The 20,984-nt window shown below is 37.0% G+C and overlaps 1 protein-coding gene across 2 annotated transcripts in view; it reads left to right on the top strand.

Moving 5' to 3' along the window:
* The window catches only part of CD44 (CD44 molecule (IN blood group)), a 56,149-nt gene that overhangs the window by 23,882 nt on the left and 11,283 nt on the right, over positions 1-20,984 (top strand). The window contains exons 3-13 of one of the 2 annotated variants that reach the window (XM_075754792.1): positions 2,681-2,817; positions 4,260-4,331; positions 5,022-5,261; positions 6,798-6,893; positions 10,925-11,050; positions 11,725-11,847; positions 13,579-13,683; positions 15,620-15,799; positions 17,215-17,403; positions 18,234-18,419; positions 20,483-20,779. In XM_075754792.1, coding sequence (XP_075610907.1) covers positions 2,681-2,817; positions 4,260-4,331; positions 5,022-5,261; positions 6,798-6,893; positions 10,925-11,050; positions 11,725-11,847; positions 13,579-13,683; positions 15,620-15,799; positions 17,215-17,403; positions 18,234-18,419; positions 20,483-20,779 — 1,751 coding nt within the window. The remainder of the gene's footprint in view (positions 1-2,680; positions 2,818-4,259; positions 4,332-5,021; positions 5,262-6,797; positions 6,894-10,924; positions 11,051-11,724; positions 11,848-13,578; positions 13,684-15,619; positions 15,800-17,214; positions 17,404-18,233; positions 18,420-20,482; positions 20,780-20,984) is intronic. The other variant, XM_075754793.1, reaches the window with a different exon arrangement.

The raw sequence follows: 20,984 nt of genomic DNA, 5'->3' as shown, positions 1-20,984 counted from the left end.
GTGACACCCCAGTGAAAAAATGGCCACAGTATGAATGGAGAAGTTTCAGAAGACAGCTATAAAAATTATTAAAAATCCCCAAATTACATTGTCAATGACTTAATTACCCTCTGTAATTAATGATGTGTAGGGCCACAAATGCAGATAATATAGAATCTTCAGTTTAGCAAAAAAATAACCAAGAGACTGGAAGTTACTCACAGAAAATTTTGGATTAAAAAAATTGAGTACTAATACAATAAAATACATAAGGATAATAATTATTGGCTGAAACAACTTACAAGGGTTGTAGTAGATTCTTTGTCACAGCAAAATTTCATCAAGATTAAATATTTCCTCCAAGGATGCCCACTGTTCAAACAATAATCAAGTTGGGACAGTCCTATGGTTTGTAAATACGTCAGACTAGATGATCATGTGATCTTGCTTTACAAAATACATAATACAGTTATTATGCAAGTCTTCCTAAACATTCATATGCAGAAAAGAGAATGAACTTAGGAGCTGTACATTTGAAGTGTTGTTTTGGGTATTTTTATCAAATAACATCAGTTCATGTTGGTAAACTATATAACGAGTTGACATAAATTTCAGTAGATTTTCAACTTTGTTACAATCTAAAATAAACAGCAAATATGGACAAATGGAATTTATCTTCTGACGGGAGTAGAAAAGTTCAGTGGACATTTCTCCAAAATTTTAAGACTTTCATTCTGGTACCATGAGAAATAGTACTAACATCAATACTGCTTGCAACTATTTTCTGTAAATTATTTCATTTCAGTTTAGTCAGTGACGCTTTACTTTTTTAATCCATAATGTGTGAATGTTCTTTCCCCCTGGACTGCAAGCCCATAAGAATTGAATAAAGCTCCTTTCAAATTAATAGTATCCATACAAATTAATTTGTGAGCATGGAAAGATACATATGCAGTGCCTTGAAAACATTCTTTTACATATAATTGTCATGCACTGCTGTTGATGACAGCATATGGCATGTTCATTTTCACAAGCATTATGCCCTGCATGGTTGTAAAAGAGGTGTACAATAGTGCCAGGGAACAACGGACAGAAAATTCTTAGATGATTCCTTGGTAAGAAGTGGGAATGTCATTTAAAATAGCACCACATGAAGACTAGAGACAATTCTTTACTCTGATGGAAAAGTCCTGCATAACGTAGTCGGCATGTTCTTTCCCCAGCATTACCATATGTACATACTTAGCATTCTGAATTGTCCACTACTACACAATATGTAGAGACTAAGGATCAAATCCTGACTAAACATCTAGGGGTAGAGATTTCTAGTGCTAGCAATTATGAGTATTCTGCAATGTGGAAAGTCTTTTCTGAAGTTAAAATATAAAGATAATTGAAAGAAGGAGTAGAGGGAAATTATTTTTTTTAGTGGGGAGCTGTAGTTTTTCATTAATGTTACAATTCTCCCTAATTTACAGTTTAGTGGAGGACAGATTTGGACATGTAAGGCAAGTAGCTAGGATTCCTTCTCTCCTTCCAGAAGAAATTCTGGCCAGCCCTCCTACCCTCTTAGTTTCATTTGTTGACCCTGTGCTAGAAGCCCTTGTCTGTAAGGCGAGGCTCTTATCAAGCTTGAGTAGGAGAGGGGAAAAAATATACTGCATATAATCATCAAAACACATGTGGAATGGTGAGTGAATAAGAAGAATCAACAGACCATAAGGCAAGTAGCTGGTTAATGGATTATACAGTGTCAACATCATAGGCTCAGTTGGAAGTGTGAGTAAAGCCTTTTATAATTCCACTTACAAGACAGTTTCAGAATTGCAAATATCTGCACATTAGATGTGTAACTGGAATGGGGCTCACAGATAAAAAACCTGCGAAGCTGTGAAATTTACTCCATGATATATTGTACCTCTCAAGAACTAAAACAAAACTCAGACCAAATCCCAGTTCTCATTACCATTCTATCACACCTCCCAGCTAAATACATTGGAATTAATCAGGTGTTACAGGACTGCAAAATAGTAATAACACATAGTGCATTATGTAGCTCTGTAAACCACAGTTTTCACTGAATTATGTGAGCTCTGTATACAATAGCCACATTGTTTGACTGAAAGATACAGTATGAATTTGTGCATGAATGAGTGTTGTATCTGAATATTTTGCTAAGCTGTCAGCTTTTGCAGAGAGTGATGTGTCTTACAACCATTCTCTAAATTTGCTCAGATACTATAAATTGAGCTCCCAACATTTCTATGTGAAATGTCACTGAGCAGTATGTTATGCTCAAAACAATGAAAATGTGACTCCCTGAAGAAAAAAGAACCCAGTCTTTAGTGTCAGGTAATACAACCTCACACTGAATAAGTGCACTTGCTTCCCAGTCCCTCACTTTCACTGCCTTGCTCTGGAACCCATCATCATAGCTAATAAGATGCTCTTGATTAAAATGGGTTTAGCTCTAGAAAGTACATGCAAAATGGTATTGAGTGGCTGGAGGCTGATGTGGCTACATGTGAGAAAGGAAAACCCTTCATATACAAGAAGTATGCATAAATGCATGCACTTTTAAAAAATAATGTAAGGTGAAAATAATGGCTTCTTCATAGCTTCTTCATGTTTAAGACACATAGAACATTTATGCCATCTCCTATAATATGTAATATGGTGCATTTTCCTCTGTTCTTCACAGGTATGGGTTTGTAGTGGGAAATATTGTTATCCCACGAATCAATCCCTATCATCTCTGTGCAGCAAATCATACTGGCATTTACAAACTTTCAGCAAACACAACTGGTCGGTATGATGCATACTGTTACAATGAGACAGGTATGTATATGCTTTTATGACGTATTTTAGATATAGATTAACTAACAATAGCATATGTAATCTCCTATTTAAGGTACTGGAATGAGGGCTTCTATATTAAATATCATGTGTTTTCCAGCTGAGAAGAAATACGTTTTGTAAGCCTCTAGAAGTGTATCTATAACACCAGCAATTAATTCGATGCATTTTATCATTAGTGTGTTTTAAACAAAACCATTTTCTGCCCTTGGGACTAACTTGGTAGCTTCAGAATGGTTCATTTTAATGACTTAGTGCAGTGAAGCACTGCAGCAGTGGGTCTAAAAGACATAACTGTTGTAATCAATGGCGCTCAGCTCTTCTGTTCATGCACACATGAGCTTCTATAGCGAATAAGAGTTATTTGTGTTAAGGGATGCTAGGAGTGGCTACCACCTGCAGCAGCTCCAGCACCCAGGGTGGCTATCCCAGGCGCAGGGACGTGGCTGCTGCTCTCCTGTTTGCAGGTTCATCCAGTATTTGCTCTGAAGCAAATCTCCCTTCAGACATTAGGCAGTTAGATAACGATGTGGGTCAGAAGCAAACCACTTTCTTCTAAGGTTTTGAACTTTGTAATAGTTGGAAATATTTTACTAAATTATTAGGAAAATGTAGATAATCTTGTGACAGATGCTGAACACAATATTTGAAGATAAAATCTGGACTAACTTCAAGTGTCTTGAATTTCAGTATTATTATTATTACATTCACAGTGGAAACATAAATCTTAGAAAGCTATAGGCAAAATTTGTGGATTATTTGAATGGCAGTGACATTTTCTGTATTTTGTTCTTTGTGGTCATATCATTAAAAATCGTCTTTGCATTTGCATAGTATCAGGTGAGCTGTCATCCTCTGTCACCCATAGATGGCTTCTCCTGCTACAGTGATGTCCATCCCCACCAGAGCTTTATAACTCCTCCCAATTCTTATTCCCTTCTGGCACTATGAGCAGGTGGCTCACATGCTGGTCCCAAGCGTGGAACTGGAGCCCTCTGGAGCAAGCAGTGCTCACCAGACCAGGGCACACTTTGCTGGTGCAGAGCCCTCCATGGAGGGGACAGGGACCCTCTGGCTAAAAACAATTAGAGCTGCCACTGCTGCCACAAAAGTGGGACTGTCTGCATTGAAACTGGATCATAAGGCTATTTTAGCTGATGTTGATTGCAGCCATTTTCTGGAATGGTTATGGAAATGGAGAATCTCATCATTAGTTTACAGAACAATCTTTAAGTGTCCCACCTGGGAAGGAGCAAAAAGGGAAAGTAGGTAGTTCAGTGAATAACATTTCACTTGGAAATTTGTTTTCAATTGTCCACATCTGAACCTGATGTTTTGTGATTATGTACAATTAATATGGGTATACACATAATTTTTTTCTCAATTTTTTCAAATAATTTTTTTCTATTTTTCTTCTTTTACAGAAACAAGGGACAAAACATGTGAGCCAATTGAAAGACTAGATACTTCTTTCCTCAATAATCAGGGTGAAATAGGTACTGTATTGATTAGGAAGACCTGCCACTTGTTTAATTTTTAGGATCTGGTTATCTTTTTTTATATAACAATTGCTAGTATTAAAAATCCATCCAAACATAAGAAAAAGAGGTCAAGAGATGTTCAACAGCAATTAAAGCAACTAGTCTCTAGTCTTCCCCTAAATCCTATGGAGCTTTGTTTATCTCAAGGTGCTACCAAACATCTTTTATATAGGTATTTGACATTTTTTAGCACCTTAGAGCTCTTAATGTTTCTTTGATATATAGGACACTGCTTAAGACATCAACATTTCTACATCTCATTTGAGCTGCTAGTTAGAAAAGCAGCTGGAAGGGGAAGAAAACTCTCATAATAAATTAGTTTTCCCAATCCTAAAATTCTGATTGACTTTACAGAGGCCAAGATTTTAAATTCAAAATCAAATTGTCTGATCAAAATATCAAACTATAAAAATATTTGATGCATAATAGGCCCATATGTTTGACAAATATATACATTAGCATATATACTTTAGACATAGTTTAGTGATGTATGATCTAGACAGATTAGATAGGATGGCAAAAATGGATAAACACAACTATTTCTATTTATTTTTTTATAATAGTACTTTAACTGTTTAGCATTACTGAAATATAGCTATGTATCTCCTTGATATTATCAGCTGCTTCATTTCCTCTTTCCAACAGTCATTGACAATGCAGATGGCTCACGTTATAATGCAGATGGCACACGTCACAGCGGAGAGTCCTCAACCTCGGGCGCAGATGATGAAAATGTAGGTAGTGGATCAACACATGACACAACTCCCATGGATACGTCCATCAGGAGATCCAGCCCATCATATTATGGAAGTGCTACTCCAGTCTCACAGCTGCCAGATCATTCTTCTGGAGGAGGTGAAAAAGAAATTCCTAGAAAAGATTCTGGTAAGGACAGTAGGTTGCCACTGTATCCCCTTTAAAATAACTGAGCGAAGGATTACATTGCTAGTTAAAGGATATCATGAGGGAATGAGAAGCACTGTCTCTAATTTCTATCCTGGAATGGGTGTCTTTGAAATAAAACAGAAGCATTCTGAATTTCTAAGGATTTTTTTGATTACACAGGAGTACGAAGCAGCATAGTTTCCCATGTAAACATTCCCAGGATGTTGAGAATAGATGGTTCTAGGAATTTGCTTTTGTTCTTATTAAAATATATGTTTATTTCATTAAAGGCTCAAAATCATATCAAGCAGAGAACACAGAGAGGTTAGTGAGGCTGAGGGTATGGGTATACAGAGATAAGGATAACATTATTACCTGTTCTCTAAAAGGATGGGTTGACATTAAGTAATAAGAACAAAGAGGAGTTTACAGTACAAGTGATTTCTCTTTGTACAAATATAGGAGGGGGGTTAGGACATCTTCTTACTACAGCATATTACAGAATGGACAGAGAAAAATGTCAAATTAAAATGTTATTAATATCTTCTTCCTTTAGGCAGTAAAGTCAAATTCTATTTTCATGAAGCCCTACCAAATACAAATGCCATACTCTTTTCTAGGGCATTCTACAGGGTGGCAAATTAGTGAAATTAGAGTGCCTTGCCTGTATCTTGCTTTCTTGTGAGAGAGGCATGTATTTTATTTCATCTTTTATGTAGCTTGTTTGGCTGAAATTATCACAGGACTGAAAGACTAGCTCCCATTGAACCTAAGGGATACATCCTTTAAGTACACTAAAGTTTACTGTGTAACCTCTGACTACAGGCTTTTTATCAAATTAAAAATAACTTACCAGTGAAGGATAACAGTAGTTTGCATCATTATCCTCAATAAATACTGAAATAATAATAAAAAAAGAAAATAACAGAAGCATTAGGATTATAAAATGATTTTTCACTGGTGGTATACTCATGACATGTTATGCTTTTTTTCCCCATGTAATTAGCATCGTGAAAGGTAAATCCTAACATTCTCTTCCTAAGGACCTATCATCAGAGCCAGCGCCCAAGGATAATGCCATGTGTTTCAATTGCTTGCTTTGACAACTCTTAAGTCTGCTTACATGCAGAGTTTAGATTTTTGAACTAAATCTCAGAATATATCTCAGTAAAGAGAGGACTACAAATAACTTCACTTATTGCTCTAAAATCCCTGCCCAGATGGTGTACAGGTACAATTAGAGGTTGAATCACATCAACAGATCATTGCCAGAATGCGCATTATCACTGTAATGCATACTCCTCTTGAAATAAGCTGTTTTAGTGATATCGTTACTATAGTAAAGTAAGGCCGTTACTTAGTAAAGTAAGGCCATTTGGGATTGAATTAAATGAAGAACCTAGTCTGTATCTTTCTTTTCTATTGGACCAGTAAATGAATGAGTGAAACTTCCAGTATAGAATAATTGAAGTGGTTGTGAGTACTGAATTACAACTCAGCTAAGGAAATACTAATGATTCATTCATCACCATACAGATGATGAAGTTTCTTCTGTAACACCTGGTATCTCTTTGGTGACAGCAGCTGATGATTCCCCTGAAAAAGATGGTGGACAGTATCCTGCAAGTACCAGTAAGATTTATGTATTATAATAACTACATCAAATATAGATCGCATTTAAACTGCTTTCTTCTTCCAGCAGGGCATTCTTGTAAGTGGTGAAGTATACATCATCTCCAGTTTTGGAAAGACATTGAAAGACAGTACTTTCCAGACTGGTTAAGTCAGAAAAAAAAAACCCTTCACTCTCTGGGACAAGGGGAGCAAAAATATTTACTGTATGTTTACTCCAATGCTTATACATGAGTTCAGAAAGATTTTTGTTTTGTGTTTCCCACTGTTTTTTATCACACCTATTTACTCTATAAGGCACCACAGATTAGTGCAACCAATTATTACTTGAAGTCAATTTATTTCCAAGGTAGAAAAGGACATTTTTGTTCATTTGTGATGAAAGTGTCTGTCTCTAATATATTTATGGTTGTGAATGTGGGTAATCCACATCAAAACCATAGCCTCACTCACCAAAGCAGCGCTTTAAGTAACAATACCGATTGCCAGGTCACTTGTGCACTGCAAAAACTAATTTCGGCCTTGTTGTTGGCAAAACACAAAAGAATAATTTGAGGTCTATGGTGGCTCCACAGTCTTTGAGGGCTCAAAAGAACAGTAGCCATCTTCTCTGCTTTGTCCTTAAATAGCTGTGCTGAGTGGGAAAAACTGCTTGTGATGTTCTTATCAAATATGTAGTGCACAGCAGCTACCATAAATAAAAAACTTTTAAAGTCATGTTTTAAAGTGGAACTGTACATATATTCACTCTAGTTCTTAAGTTCAGAGTGATAAATATCTTTGCCCCAGAAAATAAAGTGAACCTAAAGGAAGAACATTTTAATTATACAGAGGAGATATATAGAGGTGTGTTGTATTAAAGACTGAGCTGACAGAAATGAAAGTTTCTTCCTGCTGACTCTTTTTTTTCCTTTTTCCCCACCATGGAAGTCTGTGACAGTGAGGAGTTTGCTTAATTGTTTGTTGGTTGCTGACAGATGGACAAATAGTCTATGTGACTCGAAGGGACTGTGCCCTCGCTACTGTATTTAGAAATCAGAGGATAGAGTTAGAAAGATTGTATGTTTTACACAGTTAGCAAAAGCTTTACTAAAAGATAGAAATTATTCAACCAAGCATCTTGTCTCAGAGGATATGAAGGTTAGTAACACCTTATAAATATGTAGATGAAAAAAAGAAATATCAGGTTGATTTTCCCCAAAACCCTGAAAGCAAGTAGAGAATTTTCTGGTGTTTGTTTCAAGTGAAAGATTTTGCTGCCAAGTATTGCCTGTAAGGGGCGGGGTGGGGTAATCCACCTAGTAACAGTGGAGAGTTTGTCTGGTTGACTCTGGTGGTGATTTTTCCTTCATATTTATTTGCTTTTGTAGGCGTGTGTGACTTAGTGCTTCTTTGTACAGATGTTTCTGCACCCATTGCAGAAACTTGTACATAGTTTCTAGGCAGGAAAGCTTTTGGTTTTCCTTTTACTACTTGATTATCAAATGTATGGATCCTAAATACGTATGTCCCTTCCTGTTGCTAACAGTTCTCTCTCATGGGCATGACTATTTTACAGAGGGAAAGCTAAAGGAATTTAAGATTTTAAAATATCAAAATAACTACAGAGCTATGTAATAAAAGATGTCAATACTGATCTAGTGTATCACAGAAGTGATAGTGTTGGCATGATTGCTTATTAGTTTCGGGTTGATAGATTGATTCTCTTGGGAAGAAAAGGTTATGAAAGTACTGCACTTGGGCTTTTCTGATAGCTTTAGCTATTACTCAGCAACGTTACTTTAAAGCCAAACAGACCCATTTTATTTAATTTTACTGCATTACAATAGAATAATTTAGCAGTCCTTTCAGAAGTCAAGTCTAAGCTATGCATCTCCATGAGAAGTCATCAAATATTCAGTAGCACAGGAGAAAGTTACATGGAGAACAAACAAACAGAAGATAAAGCCATGTCCCGATGTCTGCTATTTATATTGTGCAACAGTGCAGGCTCATTGGAATATCCTGTCTACAATTTAATTTCCCAGAGAAAAATCCCATAGACAAGAAAGTAGAAAATTAAGAAATAAGTAAAGAAAACTATTTGGCATATATCTTCAGAAAGATGGCTAAAAATATATCTATCTAATACTATAGTGTGTGAATGTAAGACACAAAACCGGTGGCTCTCCATCTATACTACACACCATCTGTAAACTTGAAGTTTGGTGAAAAGGTCTCCAGCTGGATCAAAAGACTTCTTTGTAATGGCTTTGAAGTGAGCAATTGCCACAGCTCCTTGTACTTCAGATGATTCCCTTTCATTATCGCTCTGGCTTTGAACATTATTGGTGATGTGCTCCATCAAGTTCATGGTCCAGATTAATGTACTGCCAGCACTTTGTCATTGACTTTCTTTCATGGCTGAAACAAGTTTTTCTCTTTGTTATTAAGAAGTTATGATTCATCTGTAGATGTGCCATGGATCAGATGTCATAAAATTCTGTTGCTGATCAAGGAGATACTTCCCTGAATTGTCAGGTCTAGTTACTCAAACAGTAACTGCGACTGATTTTATTCATCCATATATAATAGATGTTTTTATGCTCTGGTGGATTTTCCTTTTATTTTGTTTGGAGCATTCCCTGAAAACAAAACCTCATCAATAAAAAAAGTCTTATGTCCATAGTTTGTCTGATCTAACAGGAAAACATCTGTATTGGTGTTTTGTATGTGGAAGGAAGCCATGAATACATATTCATCACTTAAAAAAATGAGCTCCTAAGGCCTGTGGTGGAAAGCAGGTAGAGGTGAGAAATTTGCCATGATTACAGCAAGTCAGATGACAATTATTTTGTTATTCAGTAATTTTCTTGTTAACCATTTCTTGGCGTTATCATTTTGTTCACAGTTCCATCCCAAAGCTCCAAATCTGAGACCACCTGGGGTGTGATGGACTGTCACTCAGAGATAAGATTTTGAATGTCCAGGTTTCCCAATTTATGACAGCAGTGTCAAGAGTAGTACTAGTAGTACTAAGTTTAGGGAGAAATTAGTGACTGTGAGGAGAGACAATATTTATTCAGTCAAGGATAACTTTTCAGAAAGCCAAAATCTGTTAGGGTTTGCTGTCAAAATAGCTACACCTTGAAAAAGTGCAGTTCTAAGTCGATACACTTTGTAAAATTTGCAGTTTACAGATAAACAAACCATAACTACTGCAGACTGAAGAACATGGGTTTATTCTGTTTGATCATTAGAACTTTGATTCTTAGGTCTTTCATTTTCCAATGCTTTCACATATTGCACGAAAATTCATCAAAACTACTGTCTTTGATTCTAGCTTTCAAGATATTTTTCTAAATTAATTAAAGATTTTTTTTCTGAATGAAAAAAGAGTACATGATATCTTTTCTTCATTTTCAAGATATAGAAGAAAGATGGTTTAAATGCTGCTTAAAAATATTGCTTGTGAGGAATTTCCAGAATAAAAATATTTCCAGAGAAACATTTTGAAATAGATTTTGCTTTCTTTTGGTGAATATGTGTATGACTTGAAGTGCAGCTCTTCTTGCAAACTCTGTTTCTCAGTTTATTGGTGAATAACTTTCTTAGCAAAGAGAAAAGTTAAACTATCAACTGGCTTGCTTAAGGGATTTCAATTTCTATGGTGTGCATGCTTCTGTTAGCTATGAATACTTTTTGTCAAAATACTGGGGTGTATTTCACATACAGTACATATTTTGATCTGTCACACTTAAAATTGCTATGCAGAATTCATTGACTTTACTGGACTTTCAGAGCTGGTAACACAATCTTATACTTTAGTAGAATGTTTCAAACTTCACTTACACTTAAAAGCACTGGATATTTTTGCTGTTGGATGAATGTAATGATACCATGGGTTCATACATTTGCCTTGTACTCACATTCATCTCAGTGGCATGAGCATGATCAGGGTGCTGGTGCTAGTGGACTTGACTTTGCTGGTGGAAAAGTGCTTTGCAAGAAATAATAACAAGATTTTGGTTAAATGAACCATGTCCTAACAGCTCCAGGGCCTCATCATGACAGCCTGGAGAAAGCCACCACCCAAGCTTGGTGGAATCCATTCTCAAACCACCGGTGGTGGTCATATACTGGAGAGAAGACACAAGAACCCACGCAAGCAACTGAGGGTAAAGAATGTCATGCTAAGAGGGCGCTTTGATTAGGGCCTGAATAACCAGAGCACCAGGGCAGAAAGCTTCAGAAGCATGCTGTGGGACAGTTGAATGTGTGGTATATGGCACTGCTTTTCATAACCATGTGTTTGAAGTGGAAAAGCAAAGTAGTGGGCTATCTCTCACTGAGTTTACATTTGGTAGTGATAGAGCAGTGGTCCACATATTGTTAATTTGGAGGTACTCTGCATGTCTGAAAGGGATGAGTATGTAAGTCATTTTATAAGGATGTACTTGGGTTTTTATTTTTTTCCTCTTTGGAGGCAATTTAGAAGTAGACTATTCTGATGAGAAGGACTTGTGGGAGAAAGGAAGAAAAGATTTTCAAGCCAATGCATTGTGCTCACTCTGCTAGAAGAGAACAGAGTATGGTTAGTGCTGCAGAGCATGCATGGAGAACTGAAATGTAGCTATGAGCCATGTTGGGGCAGCTTCAGCAGAGCCATGGCAGAGTGGTGAATCTCTTGTGGGTGGAAGAACCAGGAAAAGGTATGGACCATGGGAAGCATGGTGTTGTACACTCTCCTCTGTGATTGTAAGGCTGCATGTAGGGGAGACAGGAAAGCATAACTGCTTCAGCATAAGACCTTGTGGGTTAGGGCTTCATGGCAGATTTAACATCATCACAGCAGATGTGACCTCAAGTGGCAATGGTTCAGATGACGAAGACTCTTCAGAGGACATGATTTACCCAACAGTGTTTCCAGGCTGGGACAGGAGTGTGGCCAAGGACGAGTATGCTCCAAGTACTAGTAAGGAACTGCATTTCTCCTTAAATAGTTTCATTCTTCTTTTTCCTGTCCTACCCGATATTCTTCCTCCTTTTCCACACATATATTGTGTGAAAACTGGATGCTCTTCTCATCAACCGTTCCTTCAGAAATGTCTCTTTTGCGACTGGAAAAATCATATGAGGTCCATATGGATAGAATGAATATCTCTTCTACCACTACTTAAAATTAACTTCTCAGTTGCATGCCTATTTGAATGCATGCATTTACTCATGATTTTCCAAGAAAAGGAAAGGTTATATTTTTTCTGTTTTTTTCTTTTTTGTGGTAAAACAATGTTAAATAATTCTGGTTCATATTATTTATAATCTACATCCATACAATAGTAGACTTCCTGCCTGTGGAGGAAGATGTTCAGGCACAATTTGGGGAGGCCAAACCCCAAGTGCCCTTTTCATTGGGAAGCATCAGCAAAACAGTCTTATATTTGCTAATTTCCACACTCTTCCCATGCACTCTTCTAACATCATCTAATGTGTTTTGTGACCTCAGATATTTAGGCATGATCCAATACCACAACTCAGATAGTTTAATACATTCATACATCAGGAAAATACATTTTACTCATGTGAATAGTCCCACAGTGATCATCTGATAGCTCTTTTTTAACTAGAAGAGCTACTTATAACTAAAATAATTTTGTCTCAAAACCAGAAAACCACCACATCTGAAGATTTGATCTGAAGATCAAATGCTGTGTGTCACTGAAACACACAGTCTGCTACTTGGCCTTATGACCAGGGAATGCCCCCAGCCCTGGGGCTTTTTTTCAGTATGGATGTTGCATTCATGACTATACTCTAACGATCTAATTTGTAAAAAGACAATAATGTGTTTCATTTTTTTGTAATTTAATTTGAGCACATCTTAATGTGTCTTTTGTCTGTGCACTTATTTACTAAGTAGTATTTATAAATCACTGTTTATAAGCATATTTTTTTCTGAAGATAGTGGAGTATTTGGGCTTTTTCAGCAGTGGTCTTCATTTTTAGAAGAAAGTACAAAATGAGCAAGTCATCTTGCTTTGGTATTTTGCATTTTCCCTAAGTTTGGGGTATTTCTGGTGTTTATTTATCTGTGACAGTCTGCATTGGTGACTTATTCCACATGGCATATTGCGTTCCAGCTACCTTCTATGACCTGGTCGTGTCTGCATGCTCCATGGGTGAACATGTATACAGTCTCTCATCATAAACTGTTATGGAAGTTTTATTTTATAACTTTCTTGACTAATTTTGGCTTCCTGGTGGCTGTTAAGCTGCTTTTGGTTTTTTGCTGACCATAGTTTTTAAGCTCAGTGGTGGATATTCTAACATGAATCTGAGTACTTCTTGAGTACTTAGCAAGCATGTTTTACATATATTCAGATATCTACCATATTCTTTAGGTCTAACATTATTCTTCAAACTTGACTTTAAATGTCTATAACTACTGTAATGGTTTTGCACTACTTCTGCTATACATTATTCTTCTATTTCTTGTTTTCCCATTCTTCTTGGGAAACTTTGCATCCCTCCAATGCAAAGAAAAGAACATTTGATATAATGAGATTTGATAAGAAGAGTAGAGAGACTACTGTTAAGCTATGTATGAATTTCCATTTTCCATCACCTTTATGGCGCACAGTAACAATAGAGTAATAATGGTAGATGTAGAGCATGGGTAGCATTGAATCCTCCATTGTCCTAACAGCTGTGGACTTGCAACATGAAACACTTCTGGAAATCTCCACACAAGATCATTGGAACCCTGCCTATACAGATGAAGAGGAGCAGTATCCTAGCTCTGCTGGCAGGGGTAAAGCAATTAAGCATTTCAGATAATATTCAGATTTGTGACATAATTCAGTGAAGTATAAAACTGTTATGGTGCAGCTGGTTGTAATTCCCATACCATTAGTCTCAGTTCAGTATAATACCTTTATGTTATTTGTACTAGAGCCCTCAGAAGTGGCATTTGTAACATTCATCTGTCATTCCAAGTCTATCTTTTGCATCTAATCTTCATTACTTGCCACTTTTCCTCACATTTCTGGGATTTTTAAACTTGCACTGCCTGTAGTGTAATAAAACTGAGTGTAACATTTGATGACCCACCTTGTTGAGGAAAATAAAATCCCTTTTTTCCACTTCAAAATTTCTATTGTAAAATGAAGACAAAAGACAAAAAAGGGAGCTAGTGATTCAAATACATGAAACTGTGCTACAAAGGATAATATACTACCTCCAGATGAATGTGAAATTTTGCTACCAGCGTTAGTGCCAGTAGCCAACTGAGATACCTCAAGCCTAAAAACCTCTGTAGGCAAAGGCTTATAGAATGCATTTTCCAGCTATTTTTGCTTTGTACCTAAATAGCTCCCACTTAAATGTTTTTGAAAAGCATAGCTGGATATGAGCTTCATTTTCAGGATGTTTTGACTATAATGCACAGCTTTACCCTGTTAAGGAGAGGTGCAAAACTGAATAGCTGGAGGCACAGCTATATACAAACAGATTGGGGGTCAGCCTTGTAATTGCGTAGAATTAGATTATATTGAAAAGAAATACATTTCATTGGGACTTGTGAAAAGCCTTCTTATCCCTGTGTAAAAACAAGTATTTTCTACATCCTGTGGTGGTTGTTTGGATTTATATGATCTGCCTTCAATAGATAGATACCTGTCTTTCTGGTTCTGAGATTGTTTTGAACAGTGAAAGTTTATACAATTGGCATCAGAACAGGTGCCAATCACCCAGAAATAATTTTTGTGATATCTTTCTTTTAGTTCTGAAATAAATGACTTACATTTGCATGAGTGCCCTCTTTAGGAACATTTCATTGCCTGAATGTGAAGATAACTATTCCTTCACTTTTGCTCTTTTTGGGAAATAGCACAGGTTTCTCTAGCTGGTGACTTATTGCATATGTAACAGGTCCAGCTCATTCTTTGCATGTTCTGATTAAAGACCTTTGCTTTACCTTTAATATATCACTCATGGACATGTTTGATATGTAAGGAAAATATATTTCAAACTAGGTTCTAATGCTCACCTTAGTGTGGCAGCTATTCTTTTTTTTCTGGTGTATCTTTTAATGCTCATTAGAAAATCTCTTATGGTGGCGGTACTTCAGGTGATTGCTGACTGCATCTTCTGCTATGTAAACAACAGCAAATTAAAGAATGAACAATGAATTTATTTTATCAGTAAGAGCTTTAATTATTACTGAGTTCAAAACAAGTATGCTTTTCAACTTCAGATATATGAACCCACTTATTTCGTTTATCCCGTCCCAGAAGAAATGACAATTTCCTTGGAGCCAGCCTTGTAATTGTGTAATTGAGATATTAACTCAAAAGACAAAGTTCATCATCTTTTTCACTTTTAAAAACCCAGAATACACAGACTCAATAGTTAAGTTAGTATTAATAAATATGAACTAGAGATGCAAGCTGTTGTTTCTATGTGTTCTTCCACTGCTTCTCCTATAGCTTTTCTCTGCCATTGGCCATTGGGATAGTTTCTAGCACACTTAAATCCTCTTCCTATGCTGGTGACGTTCTTGTGCGATAGGGTTTCCAAAGGACTTTTGTTTTCTTTCATCTTTCATTTCACATCAAACACAACAATGAAAAAAAAATGCCAAAACACCAAAAAGCTAAGCGCCTTTGTTGTGTAGACCATGAAGATGAGAATAATATGACTGGTGTTGGGTATTTTGATCATTATTGACTCAATCATCATCTTATCAGCGCTAGTTACAAGTGAAAATGAAAAACATCAAGGACCAACCAAACATCCACTATTACACAGTGTTCATTCTGGATGGATCAGTCAAGAACAAAATCCTGCAAATACCACTGGGAGTATTGAACAACATCAATTTACTGTTGCAGGTGAAAATGATACTGAAATGAAGTCTTCTCATACAGGTAATATTGCAGGTCACAATTTAGTAAATTATCAGGACATACTTGAGGTTTAGTTTTATGATTTTCTTACTAATAATTTTGCATTCTGAGGCCATAAGAGAGGTTCTGTGAATAAATCTGAGCAATTCTGATGTTATATTATATATTTGTTTTAATTATTCTATTCTTCAGACCTGTTCCTGGAGGTTTGTTTTCTCTCCTCTTTGGATTGTGGGTCAAGACCTATAGTAGATTAATCCCATAACTGTCTCCTACATTTTGTTCTGTGTCATGCAGTCACAAGGTTTTAGCAGGCTATCTACCAGGGTTATAGAAATCAGGTAGATAAGTTATCTACCAGGGTTGGAAACAGTGAATGTTTAAATGGAAAAATAATGTCTGTTGTATTTTTCACATATTTGGGAGCTGTGTTCACTCCCCTGTTGCAAGTCATTATTGGACCTGGATTTTGTGGGGGTTTTTTTGTTAATATCACAATTATACCTAAAAAATTAATCTAAAATATCTACTCACCCCACTTTTGAACTATGATAATATGAGACTGGTGATGAAGGGAAGAAAACAAAGCATAGTGTAGAATAAAAGAGAGGCTTCTCTCTTCCATGAGTTGAAGCAATTGAAACGTAAAAGATCAAATTATACTATAAAGCTAATAACTGCAAATTGATAGACTCATGTGAGCGTACCAAGTGTACTAGTTAATGACTGATGTGCTGTACTACGCACTGCCAACAGTGAAATTAAAACAGTCATCATCTGCTCTTGCAGATTATCAAATACAGGCCACTGAAGGCAAGCATATCATTATTTGAGATGCTGTATAATGTGGATATGCTCCTTCAATTAAATGTGATCTTTAGCAAAGGTTTTGTGTAGCTCATTGCTTCAGCATTCTGTAAGCCCACATTCCTCTAAGATATCAACTGCAGGTGTTTCATCAACATCCTTTAAAAATCTGGTGATGCAGTACAATGTATAACTGATATAAATACTATACTATACTATACAATATTACTAAACACATTGTAGTAGCACTTGACAGTGTTTCTGAAGCTGAGGTTCTATGATCAGCCTGGGATGCAGGTCAGGGAATTCCCCTGACTGCTGTCTCTATGTCCTTTCCCAGTGTCCACTGTCTTTGGGAATCTTTAAGATTAAGTAAAAGTGTAATAGAAGAGCAAGTGAAAATGTCTGATCAATACAATGAGAGAACAGTGATGATGTATGGGAGGACAGAAGGTCTCCCTTCTCTACCCGCTTTTGTGGTCAGAAAAGGGTAGTTGTGGTTTAAAGTGAACAGTAGACTTGAATGTGGTGGGAATGGGAGTTGCACAACAGCACATCTATGGAATTCATAGCTGATTAAATCATCATGGTAACATCTGTTGCCTCTCCTGACGGTGCCCACCATGAAGACCCAACTCAGCCACCTCTGCCTTCAGATAATGAACCAGGACAGGGCACTGAAGTCATCACACATCCCATAGACACCCCTAGGGAGGAGGTCCTTCACAGCACCACAGCCAGTATGAACAAAGCTGGTGATGACTCTCCTCTGACGGGTACCAGTAAGAATAATGGATCATACTCATTTCTCATGCCTGGTGAGAAATGAGACATTATTTCTTCTGAAATTGACTCCTTTCCTTATCTTTCTCATCCTGGGGGTCTGCATTTTTGGCGTGGACTTGCAGTGCAAAAATCTGTGGTGGGATCTGTGGTGTTGATAGAATTATCTTCTGGATAAGGCACACTTGGTGGTTTCTGTCCTTTACTGCAGCATGTTTCTCCTGACTGTTCGCAGGACACACATTTTGGTGATTCTGAATCTTCAGCCCCATCTTCTTTCTTGTGCATCAGTGGGATCAGGCTTGATATGCTTTGGCACCATGATTGGTGTGGTGGCAGTGCTCTGGTGGGTTAATCAGATGGCTTGCTCCTGTGACTCAGCAGCAGCACCATCACCAGGGAGTGCTGTCCTGGTGGTGAGGGCAGGGCAGTCATAGAAGAATTATGTCCCATAAATTCTGCTTTCAAGTCCTTATTCCTCCTCACCAGTGGATTGCCAGCAAGACCACCACAGATCTGGCTGCAGTACGGCTGCTCGCTCCTGAGTTACAGGGTCAGGTTGTTGCTGCTGTGATCTCTTCTTCTGAAGGCCTTCCCTCTCCATCTGTCACTGGGATCTGTATATGTAGCCAACGTCTCCCTCCAACATGATAAGCATGTATGTGGTGCTTAAGGGTCTCTGAGAAGCCAGTGACAGTGTGGAAGAAGAAGGGGAGGCCTTCATGTCTTCTCTCCTTCTGTGCTTTGAATGAGGAAGATGGGTGTGCTTTCTGGCTTGCTGTGGGTACAGAAAAGAGGGAAATAATGTGGGTGGTGGTTTTGCGAGCACTCACTTTTAAAGTTGATCATGCCATCATCATGGCAGTCACAGAGTCCGTGGCTGATGTTAACCAAGAGGAAGAACCCAAGGAGCCACTGGCAGCTGGCACTCTACCTGGAAGTGAAAGTGCACAAGCAACCACCACAGATGGTTCACATATCGGTTGGATACCTGGAGTTTTTCCAGACATCGAAGATCATCTTAACCAATTGCAGACCCCTCTTCCTACTAGTAAGAACTACAAATTAGCAGCATTTTCTGTAACTTGTCATCACTTACAGAGTCTTGAGCAACAAAGGGGAATTAATGCCTCTAGAAAGGGTTCTTTATGATCAGTACTAATATCTGTAACATAAAATACACTGTAGCAGCACTTGACAGTGTTCCTGAAGCTGAGGATCTGTGGTCAGCCTGGTATGCAGGTGAGGGAATTCTCCTGATTGCTGTCTCTATATTCTTTTCCTGTGCCCACTGTCCTTGAGAATCTTTTGGATTAAGTAAAAAAGTGGATGAGAATAGCAAATTAAAATGTCTGACCAGTAAGAATAATGGATCATGCTCATTTCTCTTTCCTGGTGTGAAATGAGACATAATTTCTTCTGAAATTGAGTCTTTTCTCTCTCTTTCTCATCCTGGTTGTCTACATTCTTGTTGTGATCTTGCAGTGCAAACGTTTTTATGATTTTGTTGCACGTGAACATCCCAACAAGAATTGCAATTTGTTAAGGATGGTTTTTCCCTTGGTCCACTGTTTCTTATGTCCCCCAGCTGTTCTCAGGTTTAATGTTGGTAAAAGGTGATACTGAGAAAGCAGTTGCTTTGTGGGAGTGGTGGGTAATGGTAACGAATCATAGACTTAAAAACAGTTTGTCATATCTGATTGTTTTTCTCTTGGTGCTGCCACAGATTCTCTTAATACTGTAAACTTTGAAATAACTTACTACTGTTTGTTCATGTAGTTCTGCAAGGTTCTAACTTCAATTTAAGGTTTGCATGTTATCCAATTAAAATTATCCCAAATCACAATATTGCTTTTTTTAATTCTAATATTCTAATATTTTTATTGTTGAATAATGGACTTTTATGTTATCATAATGCTGCGGAAATTTTTGCATCTTTCTTGCATTTTCTAAAAAAAAAAAAAAAAAAAAAACACCACTAAGTAAAAATTAGCATTTATGCTTTCCCTTTTCTTCTTCAAAATCCATTTTTATCAGGATTATTTAATCCACAGCACTTAGGATTTGCTAAAGAGCTATGAAAACCAACAATTGTGTGGATTAAAATACAGTTCTTTTCTCTAATTCCTCTTCCTGTTTTCTAAATGTGGACGTGATTCTACAAAGCTTCACAGTTCATTGTCATCAGTCTGTTAAGCTTTATGTGGTTTGACAGACTAATTGCAAATATGAAAACCCAAGTATGATTTCACAATTTATTCAAATGTTTTCAATCAAGTCATTCTAATCTTATTCCTATGTAACAAGATTTCTTGTATTTTTCTGAAAATAATTTTTTTTTCCTCCCTTCGAAAAAGTGTTTAGTAGGTATTTTCAAAACTAACACTTTAGGCTATTGTTGTTTGGAAATGGATCTTTTGGCTTCTCATTTTTCTTAGTGATGTTAACTTTCAGTGGTGTAATTTTGAATGACTGTTAACCTTTATTAGGTAATATTTTGGAGCACTTGGAAATTCTGAAAGTGCATTTATTTAAACTATGCCTATTTCTTAGCAAGCTTTTCTGATATCCTTAATGCTTTGCATTAGCAGCAGTCTTAGCACTGCCAGAATGATGTGTGAAGGATGTTAATTAAATAATTTCATTCCTTAATTTTCCATTTGATTTAATTTTAAATTACTCTCTTTGGAGACCAGCACACATTGTTACAATCATCCCATGGAAAAAGAGAGATGCCTAAATAAAACTCAAAAAGACATTTTTTAACACGATGATATTTTCTATCTGAAATAGTCATATCTAAGTGGCTGATACCTACTATTTGGAAAGTCTTTACATCCTTTAATACATTAAATCCTAAATTAATACATTTAGGAAATGAATAAACAGCTATTAAAGTGATTAATAGACTATTAGTGAAGGAACAAACAAACCAAAAATAATGTGACATATGGAGAAAATCTTCTTTGCTTCTGGTATTTTTTTCTCACTGTATATTCTACATAGGCTAAAAAAGAAAAAGATAGAGCTTGTTAAATAAAATAAAGACAGAAAAATATGTAAGGTGAGGTTTTGTAAACATCTTTGAAGTTAACTTAGTCATCATCACAACAGTCACAGCCTCCACTGATGTTCTGAAACCAGAAGATAAAACCCAAGAAACGTGGGCACCTCGCATCATGGTAACATCTGTTGCCTCTCCTGACGGTGCCCACCATGAAGACCCAACTCAGCCACCTCTGCCTTCAGATAATGAACCAGGACAGGGCACTGAAGTCATCACACATCCCATAGACACCCCTAGGGAGGAGGTCCTTCACAGCACCACAGCCAGTATGAACAAAGCTGGTGATGACTCTCCTCTGACGGGTACCAGTAAGAATAATGGATCATACTCATTTCTCATGCCTGGTGAGAAATGAGACATTATTTCTTCTGAAATTGACTCCTTTCCTTATCTTTCTCATCCTGGGGGTCTGCATTTTTGGCGTGGACTTGCAGTGCAAAAATCTGTGGTGGGATCTGTGGTGTTGATAGAATTATCTTCTGGATAAGGCACACTTGGTGGTTTCTGTCCTTTACTGCAGCATGTTTCTCCTGACTGTTCGCAGGACAC

Source organism: Balearica regulorum, chromosome 5 (genome assembly GCF_011004875.1).
Source record: "Balearica regulorum gibbericeps isolate bBalReg1 chromosome 5, bBalReg1.pri, whole genome shotgun sequence".
NCBI classification, from domain to species: Eukaryota; Metazoa; Chordata; class Aves; order Gruiformes; family Gruidae; genus Balearica; species Balearica regulorum.
This window is presented reverse-complemented; position numbering and strand designations above follow the sequence as displayed.